The following is a 10293-nucleotide window of genomic DNA, read 5'->3' on the forward strand; positions in this document are numbered from 1 at the left end:
GAAATGAACTCGTGTAGAAAGAGAGGTGAAACTGTATTCGAGTAGTACTAGAGCCCCTTTTTTTCTCTCTCTCGCTCTCTCGAGTCATTCACGGTTACGGCCTTGGCGAGAAGCTGCCAGCTCTCCGAACTGGAGCGATCTCGTGCCGGTTGAACTCGATTCCGTGTAATAAGTGCGATATAGCAGCAAATACCTGCACCGCCTGTAAATAAGAGTATCGCAAGACCTCTCTTTGCGCCGACGCCCGAAGGACGCCCGGGATAATCCTCGCAAGTCCGCGAGGATCCTGTTCAGAGATAGAAAAAAAATATTGGAAAAGGTTAACGCCGGCATTTCCCGTGAAACCATTAACTATCACTCCTTATTTACCGTAAAGTAGTAAAAAGTAGTACATACAGTCACATATTTACAATTAAAATGGATTTTGAAAGGAGACTCCATGAAACTGTTATGGCGGCGCGTCGTTCGGAGCCTCTGAGAATATCAAGATTAAAGCATAAAACACTTAAAACGCTACTTTCTGGATATTAAAATTACCGCAGAACCTTTCGTTAGACCCTTTTCTCTCATTTTTCGACGCCGGAAAGCCCCGCTCTATGTTTTTAAATTAATTTTGGCTTATAAGGAAGACTCCGTAAAACTGTCATGGCGGCGCGGCACCCGGAGCGTCTTGAGAGTGTCATAAAATCCTATCTAAATTACCGTGATTAAACTGTGTGGTCGCTGAAACTACTGTAAAATGTTTCGTCAGACCCTTTTCCCGGGTTTTTCAAGGCGAGAAAGCCCCGGCCGCGGTTTTTCGGGCGGTTTCTTGCGAAAGAGTCGCCGAGCCCTTTTTCGCACGAAAGAAAGATGGCGGCGCATTCCGGGCGACGCGTCGGGCGCTGCGATCGGTCTGCGGGCAGTTTTGCGTGGCCGTTGGCGCAAGCCTCATCGAGACCGTGTAATGTCATAATTGACAGCGTAACCCGTGTCCTGGTTCGTTGACCAGGTCGCAAGGCAGCTTGCACTCGCCGAACGCATACACGTAACGTCAGGTAAGGCCACGCCGATCTTTCTTTCCCAGGCAGTAAATCAATCGACAGGTACGATAAGATAGCAGCGATCGGAGCTTGTCCACACTCTGTTCGGCGCAGGTTCAGAATAGTTGACAAGGCGCTGAATGACGGCGACGAGATGCGACAGGAACGCAACAGGTATCGGCCAAGGACAAGTAAGCACCCAGGAATGGCGCCGACATTTCCCCATTACAAGTACGCATAATAACGCGGATTTTAATTAGTTCACTTGATAGCCCGGAAGAGTAAGCTGCACCTATGACGTCACTGGTACCAACGTTTAGGCGAAGAAACGCTATCTAGCAAAAATCCGTTCATCAGGAAACTTGGCAGAGTTTTACACCAAATACATGCCGTTCCGTAAGGCCGATAAATTTGTAAAAGTTAGTCATTTATATTTTGTAACGAGACAGGTCAGGTATTAATTACATAACATATTCCCCAGCATTGCTCATAATTTGTTACCGAACTCTAGACAGTTTTATTTAAATGTGCAATTATCTCTAGAAGAAATTCCACGGCGAGACGCGATAAGGACCCAACATGTATCCCATCAAGGACAGGTAAGCACCCGGAAAAGCCGGAGGCTTTATTGCAGCGCTTTTCTCCAAGTTTTCCCCATTACAAGTGCACATAATATGCTCATTTAATGCGCAGCCTTTTTAATTGGTTCACTTGATAGCCCGGAAGAGGAAGCGTCTTCTGGGCTACGCCATGACGTCACTGGTACCAATTTTTTAGGCGAAGGAACGCCGCCTAGCAGGAGCTCGCTCACACCTAGAATGTTGTGTGGGACATTATGCAAAGTTTAGAAAGAATTCGTAAAACAGGGAACGGTATAAATGCGAGTGGTGCCGGCAATGGCGGCATTCCAGGTGGGCGCTGGAGAACGCGGGAGCGTGTAAAAAAAAAAATGTCCCGTCAAACGTGACATTAAGGCCATGAGTATCTTGATCAATGGTGTTCCATAAATAATAATGTGCCCTCGCTTTCCGTACCTTTCGTCTCCCTTTAATCCTAGCTAACTTTACCATTCATAAAAGTAAGCGAAACAATTGAATCGCAACATTACTTATAGCTTAGTTATCTGGAGTTAACGCCATAACGATTTTCCAATACAATCCATGATCTTCCGATTATGAAGTACGCAGCGAATAAAAAGACGCTGCAGACCATTGAGTAAGGTTCTCTGATTTTGCCTCTCCTAGCTTATTTTAATTTAAAGTTGACCTCGTAATATAAAATTTCGGTATTAATATCAAGAAAGAGGGAACAAACAGCGCATCCTTTCTCCCGGCAGACTATAAATTCTCTTATTTTCCCCTCCCGGCTTAGTAATTTAAAGTTGACATAATATAAATTTTCCGCGTTAATATCGTCAGAAAGGGGAATAAGAAGCGCGTCCATTCTTCCCGGGAGCCATTGGGCAAGATTTTCCAGCAAGTCCGGAGTCTATTCAGGACGACGTGAATACGCGGTGGGCGTGGGTGGGCGTTATCCCGGGCAATTCACGGGAAAGTCTTATTTCGCAAGGGATGCTTTGTTCGGCGGATCTGATAATCACTTGCGGGTCTTTTTACATAAACGGAGCGTTCCATTAGCGCGGGCGCAAAACGCAGGCCGGTATGTAACAACGATTCGGCCCACGCGGGCCGCGGAAGAAGGTCGTATGAAAGGAGGCCCGACTTTCCCGTTCTGGAGCCGGGTCCTTTCCAACTTTGCGAGCCCTCAACGAGGAGAATAACTATCGGGCATAAAACCCCGAGTCGGGCATTCTAGGGGGACAGGTGTCCACAGGTGAGCGGGTCCAGTCGCCGAGAGGTGGTCGCGACCCGGGCCACGATTGAACGGAAAATTGTCAAGTAACGGTCGTTTCGACATGCCATTTCAGACCTCCACCTTCGCGCCTCCACCCTGCAATGTAGACCTTATCGACCTCTCGATATCGCGTCGATATAGCTAAGATTAAAAAGATTCGAGAAGGAACTTTTTGCGTCCAGCGAAATGGACCGAGGTGATTATACACAAGGACAAAGAGGAGACTCAAAAATCCAAGATGGCCGCTCACTAAATGGTTACTATCAGTCTGCAGACCTCCACCCTAAAGTCTCCTTGATTTTATCGACCTCGCGATATCGCGTCGATATAGCTAAGGTTAAAGAGATTTAAAAATGAATTTTTTGCGTCCAGCGAAATGGACCAAGTGACTGTACATTAGGACGAAAAGGGGACTTTTGAAAAGATCCAAGATGGCCGCTTGTTAAATGATTCCTATCCACCCTAATTACACCTTGACCTTATCGACGCCCATGGGTGAGTAGTAAAAAGGCGCTCTGATGTTTCTAAAACATGGTGTAAACTTTATAAAGGACTGGCGAACGCAGGCGTATAAATATGGACGTCACGGAGAGCACGTATAAATATATGTGTAGGTCGGCGTCAGGGGTGGTCCGAAGGGTGCAGGTGGTCTCGGCGGAATCCGCACAGGTATCTTCACCAGAATCCGTGCAGGTGGATCGGATGTCTCGAAAGGGCCTCGGCGTGGGCCGCGAAATGCGCCGCCTTAGCCTGGTTCACTTCCGGGGTGTCCACCACCTTGCCGTCCTGGCCAATGGGTGCTGGGGGACCGCTGTAGGTCTGGAAGTTCTGGAATGCCTGGAATCCCTCGTGGCCGCCGATTAGGGCCGCGTCGTGATAAGCTGGCGCGTAATGGCTCCGCGCTGCGGCTGCCGCGTAGGCCGCAGCGTGGGCCGCCTTTGCGGCCGCCACTTCCTGCGTGTCGATGACTCTTCCGTCGCTCGCCAGGGGGGCCTGAGGACCCTGGTAGGTCTGGGGCTGGAACAGCTGTTGTAGGTGGTTACCCTGGAATCCATGGTACCCCTGGTACACGTGGTACTCCGGCCGCCCCAGGGCACTGCCGACGACGAATAGCAGGAACACCTGGAAAGTCGTAACACGGAATGAAAACAGACATTTTGGATTATTCTTGGGGAGATTTTCTCAAGTTTTTGCAGGTGACTGAATATGGGAATCAAGATGTTGAGTAAAATTCATTTGATTTAAATGAAACTGAACAATTGGGCCGGTCGGTTTACGAATGTCAGAATTGGGGGACCTAATTAGAAAGAGATTAGAAAGATTAGAAACTTTAAACTCTCAAATGCCCTGCCACCCGGAGACTTCAACGTCCATACAGAGCCACAAGAAACGACCTCTCAGGTTTTCTCATTCAATTTTTACCTCGATTATCTAATATCGAAAGTAGATTCACAGGAAAGAAAGTACATTAAAATCCGGAATCTTATTAAAAAATCTCTGATTCGACCCTCCGTGTTATAGTCCCCCAAAAATGCACTGTGACACTCGGAGACTCCGAGCGTCCCACGAAAGGCCGTCAGAGAGTTCCCAAAAATTTCAAAACAATCTCACCTAACTCGATTACCCAATTCGACGACACTATCCAAGATATCGAACGGAGACTAGAGCCTTACTGAAGCAACTCCACTTTTTCCTCCGAGGAAAAATACCCTCTAGACTCCCAGAAATGCGGCGGGACTCTCGGAGACTTCAATGCCCGGAGATGGTCACAAGAGAGATCGTCGAGAATTTCCCAAAAATTTCTGAAAAATTTCCCCGTCCCCTGACTCGATTACCCAATTCGGACACTTTCAGAGCTATTCAGAGATTAGAACCCCATCGAAGCAATTCCGCTTTTTCTCTACCCCGACCAGAGTCCCTCCCCTCTCGAGCAGATCGGTAGACGGCGTTTACTCACAATGGACCTCATATCGGCTGTGCCGTGCTGCAGTCTGTTCCTCTCTGGGCCTAAATGCGAGCTTATATACCTGGATGAAAAATAGGTTTACTCTTTTACTGTTCATACTCCTCCCCGTGGCCGCAGCGGCTGACATGACACGCTGCGGCCATCGAGAGCTCGCACGCGTTTTCGCGCGTTTTCACGCCGGAGAGGGGCGGACGCGTTTGGAAATCGCTGCTCTTCTATAGTCCACGTAATCAATGCGACCCCGTAAGATGTGATTATCCTATAATGCGACATAGAGGTGCCTATCTAAGTACACGAGCGGGTCGCGGGGGCGCGGATTGCGACATACGCGAGTACGTAGGCATTGTCGCCGAGTATTATCCAACTACCGAGATGAAAAACTGACAGAATTCGAATCCAAGGGTCACGCCTTACATGGCGATAGTCTGCAAAACTCAGCCGGACTATCAGCTCGGGTTTCGCAATTTCGACCGACCTGGCGACATTTCGAACGCAGTTTACGGGCCCTAACTGCCTGGAATGGGTATAAAACCCCCACGAGGTACGCATAAAAGCTCTTGTGAGGGAATTCACAGTCGTTTCCCTCCCAACTCGCAAACGGAATTCCTGCGGATGCGTTTTTAATCCCGAATGACCAAATTGAGTGAAGATACACTGAGAAAAGAAAAAGATATATGCAGGAATTGAATGTAATTGCTAGAAACAATTGTTCCGTTGAAGAAAAAAAAATTCATGATGATTTAAAGTCATTTCATTTGCGACCTGACATTCCTTTGGGCGGGTTTGATCGCAGAATTTTATTGTCGCGATGCAGATGGTTTTCTGAATTGCATATGTGGATGAAAAAAATTTAAATCACCAGTTTTACGAATGTACTGTGAAAGGGTCTTTCTATGTATATCGAAACGTCAAGGTATTCATAAAACTTTCCTCCAAACTGGGTGCACTGTAGCCTTTGAAATTTCAACATGTCATTAAGGAGGCCCTAAGGAGGAACTTGACGCTCATGAATATTAATTTTTCAAAAATAATGGTTCCGCTCTGGTATAAATAAAAATACATATTTTTTTTAAACGGTCTTCCTTAGGGCCTCCTTGATTATCTGCTATTGTTTCAAACGATTCAATGCATCCAGGCCGGAGAAAAGTTGTATAAACATTTTCACGTTTTGATATATATATATAATGACTAACAGCACTTTATGAATTTTTTTCAAATTCGTGATAAAGCACTTGGTCGGTGGTAATAATTTTAATAAATTTGAAACTGTCCATGTCATTTTTTATATATCGGCGTTTAATTTCGCAATTTTTCTCGTTCTTACTTTTGTCAACGTTCAGTGCTCGATTAACCAACTGGTGGATAATGGTATCCGATTCCTCCCGATTTTCGCAAGAATCCTGATTCTTTTCAGGAATTAGAGATCAGGGATGAATAGATCGCTTCGACAACTCGATCTTTGTCAATCTTTTTCAACCCCAGAGAAATCGTTGGCGGCTTTCTTGCCGATTCGTAGTGGTGCTTGGAATTTCCCCGATTGTTCGGATTCGTCAAGGTGGCGGCGGAATTCATATGTTTTAATGCCTCGCGAAATCACCGTTCACGGTTATCGCGTATCCTGGTACCTAACCGATTGATAACTATGAATTACAAAATCGTTAATAGTTACAAGCACCGGCTCCAACCGCGAGCTATGAAAGATTCGGAGGCACGACGAACCGCGCTCGCGTAATCGCGCAAAAAGACGACCGCATCGGAGCCACCCTTTTGACTGTTGCCGAATGACTTTACATTTCGACAAACCTCGTAATCAGATTGCGACGAAAACCGCGTGCGAATTGGAAATCAACCGCACCGGGAACTTAATACTTTGGATACGTGCGGACCCAAAAAGCGAGCCCAGCAAAATGAGAATCTCTCCGAGGTTTAAACATTTTTTTCGTCTGCTTACGATTTCAAAGGCTTATCAAAATAATTTTCATACTTTTAACTGGCGCCGAATGTTATTAAATATCGACAAACCCGATAATCAGATTGCGACGAGAACTGCGTGGGATTTTAAAATCGATCGCACGGGACACTACATTCTGGGTATGTTTATACCCAAAAAAGACAAGGCCAGAATAACAAGAATTTCTCCGCGGCTTTTACATTTTTACATTCTTTCCACGTACTTATTCCTAAAAACACACGTCGAATAAATTGTCTCTAAACATTGATGTAAAAATTACTGTATGGCATAATCGCAAACGGCGAGCCCTTTCGCTATTATCTCCACGAGAAATAATGTCCGAAGCATGTCGTAATGGAGTCTTCCACTTACAACGTAGAAAGGACTAAAGTGGGAAGAAAGAAACGATGCAGTTTATGCTTTTTGCAGTCGGAAGCTTAATTGCACTTTGCAAGGGGCAGCGCCGTCACGTGCCGGATGACAGATTCCTTAGAATGACAAGAATTCAATCTAACTCGTGAACAGCCGAGACAGCGACTGTCATTCGATTAATGCCCACAAAAAGAGCCATGTAATTACACGGTACATACACGTACGCGCCGGTTGCTCTTACTATTTACCCCCCTCCTCGACTGAGTCTCGCGACAAGTGCACATACAGATCGTATTTGTACAAACTCCAAGGCTCATTTGAATATGCGGGGGGTGATCCTTGTAAAAAGGTGATAACCGGGATTACAAGAAGTCGGAGGAGTTATTGTAACGCGGATAGACAACGTAGGCATGCATGGTTGTACATACTTGATACAATAACTCTATACAGTGGACATGCATGGCTACGTTACCTCGGCATATGTGCCGGGTGGCAGATTTCTCAGAATGACAAGAATTCGATCGAACACGTGAACAGCAGAGGCAGCGACTGTCATTCGATTAATGTCCGCAATAGGCACCGTGTAATTACACGGTACACACACGTACGCTTCAATTCCTGCCCCGTAATACCGCTAATGAACGTTTCGCTGCCCCAATGATCGCTTAACGATTTCACACACGAATGACGCCGACGTTGGTACTTTCGTTCGCATTGTGCGCCCACAATGGGGCTCGGCGGGTAGCAAGAAGTCGAAAAGTTCGTAAAATCTTCGAGACGGAAAAAGAAATTAAAGTTCGATCGGTATGAGAGCGCGATCGGCTATGGTTCACGCCCCCCAGCAATCCATCGGGCAAACGTCAATGCAATAGACATTCTCTGTACGATATCCGCCTCCGGCCGAGCACATAGCGCAGGGACACACCTCTGTCGCCAACTTGTTGCACTCGGGCATGAACTTGTCTCGCCTTTATTGTTCGATACCATTTTTTTATGCAACGCTTCTTGAACCGCGTCGCGCAATCCTGCTCAAAAATTGCGACAGCGCGCCGCCGATGTGCGCTGGAATTTTCAGCCGGATTTATCAAGACGGTACATTTCTGCAAACTGAATTAAATTAACATGACAGGTGCACTCGTGTTGTGAGACTACTTTCACTGGAGCAGATACGGCTGGGCAAGGCGAGTGATGTGATTTGAAGTGATCGATAATAATGGCACGTTTTAATTGATTTATTTTCTTCACCTATGGCATTGTTATTTTAGAGATTTTCCGATTTCTATGGCCTTCCGAGCCATTGCCAGTGCACCCTCTCTTGTCCGATGTCCACCGATGAATCTGATGGCGTGAGTGAAAATACAACCTTCGATACCTGCTACTTTGCTCAGCTCTTCTTCTCGTAAACCACCCCACTTTTCCGGTAAAAACATTCTGAAAGTTGTCACCCGTAAGTCATTGTTATTTCTTGGTTTTAGTACGTTGTTATATATTTAATTCGCATAGTTATGTTCGGTTACCCACCTACACACGAAACTGTCTTTCTCGACTGGTACGCCTCTAACTCGATAATCATTTGCGTCAGGAAAAATGACATATAAAATTTGATTTTCAGCGCCCAATTCCTTTTCTAGCATGTAAAAATGTTGGTTCCAAGGAGCTCCTTGAGATAGTTCTATTATTTCACCACTTGGATCTACCTGTATTCGATGAACAAAATGTTAGTCTTAGTTATCGTGTCATCTTTTTTAATTCTCCATACTTCTAGAATAGGTGAATGAACACTCTTACTGCAAAGCGTTTGCTGATTGCATCTTTGACAATAAATCTAGCTGGCCACCAAACATTTCCCATATACTCAACATGTTGAATAAATTCTTTACCGGTTAATGCAACAGCTTCGTTAAACTGGTGCTCGATATTTACATCTTTAGAATTCCACTTTGGATTCAATCTATCAACTCGACTACTTAAACCGGTTACTATCCGATATCTAAAAATACGGCAGAAAAGAACAATAAGTTTCATTTGTAACTACCATGCACTCTTAAATGTGATAATAGATTAACTTACGCTGGTTCTCCGCTATACATAGGAATTCCATTATCTACTCCATCGATTTCCTTAATTAACGTTTCATAAACCATATTAAAAATGCAATCAATCGCTGTTTCATCCTCCAATTCCGAAAGAATTTGCTTGATAATTTCTTTGCCAAAAAAGCAATAAACAAGACCAGCGCTACTTAACTTAATTTTAGAATTACCTTCGGGTCTCTTTAATACTGTATCTATAGTTTCTTTAAAATCCCTAAAAAGGTAACACCATTATAATCATAATTTATTGTAAATAAAATGAAAGAAATACCTCATATGATGATCGAAGCGATACGTCGAAGGATCAAATTTTCCACCTACATCAACCACTATGTCGCAGGTATTTAAAATTGCTTCATTCCTTGTTCTATAAATCAGTTACCAGTTTCTTAGACCACTACATACAACAGGGGATTATATACTTTTACATGTTAAATGGATCTCACCTAACGATCGTGGCATCCTTATATCGAGGAAGCAGTTTAAGCATGAAACAAGCGAGGCATTCGTCACAGTGAAAACATCCATCATGAGTACCAATTTTGATGGAATTAGCCATTCTTGAGAACGATCCGAGGTAGACTCTGCTCTGAACATACGTGGAACGTCTAATTGGCGCAAATAAGGTTCCTACCGAATTTATAAAAGATAGCCGATAAACAGCAGATATCGATTTCATAATTTAGAGCCTTTCTTACGATATACTAAAGATGAACTGAATATTTTTTACCCACTGTGTATATTTCAATATGACATGTACTCCTTCTGAATGCTTGTACTACACATAACCTCACTTTACCAAGTCCACCACGTGCTCGGCATGCGCATGCGTATTCGCGGTATTTACAGAGATGAATTGGGAGTGATTGGGAGCAGAGATGAGTTGGGAGATTGCTTACGGGCAGGATCGTGCGATCGCATCCTGTGCTGCCCTCTGGTTTCGTACGTTAGCTTTCACCAGCTCTGGTACGCGACACCGCGCGTGCCCCAAAGCTCCGCATCACGTCGACTTCGAGGCAACAATGTACTTAATAG

The 10293-nt window shown here is 44.9% G+C and overlaps 1 protein-coding gene and 1 long non-coding RNA gene across 12 annotated transcripts; one reads left to right on the forward strand and one right to left on the reverse strand.

Moving 5' to 3' along the window:
• The first annotated feature begins 1141 nt into the window (after positions 1-1141).
• LOC111673973 lies at positions 1142-2233 on the forward strand. 2 transcript variants are annotated; one of them, XR_002762193.1, is made up of 2 exons: positions 1142-1213; positions 1295-2233. It is a non-coding gene; the product is annotated as an uncharacterized LOC111673973 (long non-coding RNA). The 2 variants fall into 2 exon arrangements; XR_002762192.1 differs by having other exon boundaries at positions 1155-1213; positions 1283-2233.
• Positions 2234-3868: 1635 nt separating this feature from the next.
• On the reverse strand, positions 3869-10082 carry LOC105704264 (UPF0160 protein MYG1, mitochondrial). 10 transcript variants are annotated; one of them, XM_012433328.1, is made up of 7 exons: positions 9705-10040; positions 9530-9625; positions 9236-9472; positions 8954-9155; positions 8687-8862; positions 8411-8596; positions 3869-3998 (listed from the first exon to the last, which is right to left on the reverse strand). In XM_012433328.1, exons 1-6 carry the CDS (start codon positions 9935-9937, stop codon positions 8422-8424), a joined length of 1119 nt encoding a protein of 372 aa, XP_012288751.1. In that variant the 5' UTR covers positions 9938-10040; the 3' UTR covers positions 3869-3998; positions 8411-8421. The 10 variants fall into 10 exon arrangements, with proteins under 10 accessions (XP_012288751.1, XP_012288752.1, XP_012288750.1 ...); XM_012433329.2 differs by lacking the exon at positions 3869-3998 and adding an exon at positions 6189-8265; XM_012433327.2 differs by lacking the exon at positions 3869-3998 and adding an exon at positions 6189-8272.
• Between the last annotated feature and the right edge of the window lie 211 nt (positions 10083-10293).

This window comes from Orussus abietinus, unplaced genomic scaffold, assembly GCF_000612105.2.
Source record: "Orussus abietinus isolate OABI.00-Male unplaced genomic scaffold, Oabi_2.0 scaffold7, whole genome shotgun sequence".
NCBI classification, from domain to species: domain Eukaryota; kingdom Metazoa; phylum Arthropoda; class Insecta; order Hymenoptera; family Orussidae; genus Orussus; species Orussus abietinus.

Bases quoted from the DNA above. Each gene is read 5' to 3' on its own strand.
- LOC105704264 (XM_012433328.1), bottom strand. From the start codon at position 9,937: ATGAAATCGATATCTGCTGTTTATCGGCTATCTTTTATAAATTCGGTA. The intron at 9,626-9,704 runs GTGAGATCCATT...ACTGATTTATAG, and splicing joins AAGGATGCCACGATCGTTAG to AACAAGGAATGAAGCAATTT. The intron at 8,863-8,953 runs GTAAGAGTGTTC...CATCGAATACAG, and splicing joins CAATCAGCAAACGCTTTGCA to GTAGATCCAAGTGGTGAAAT.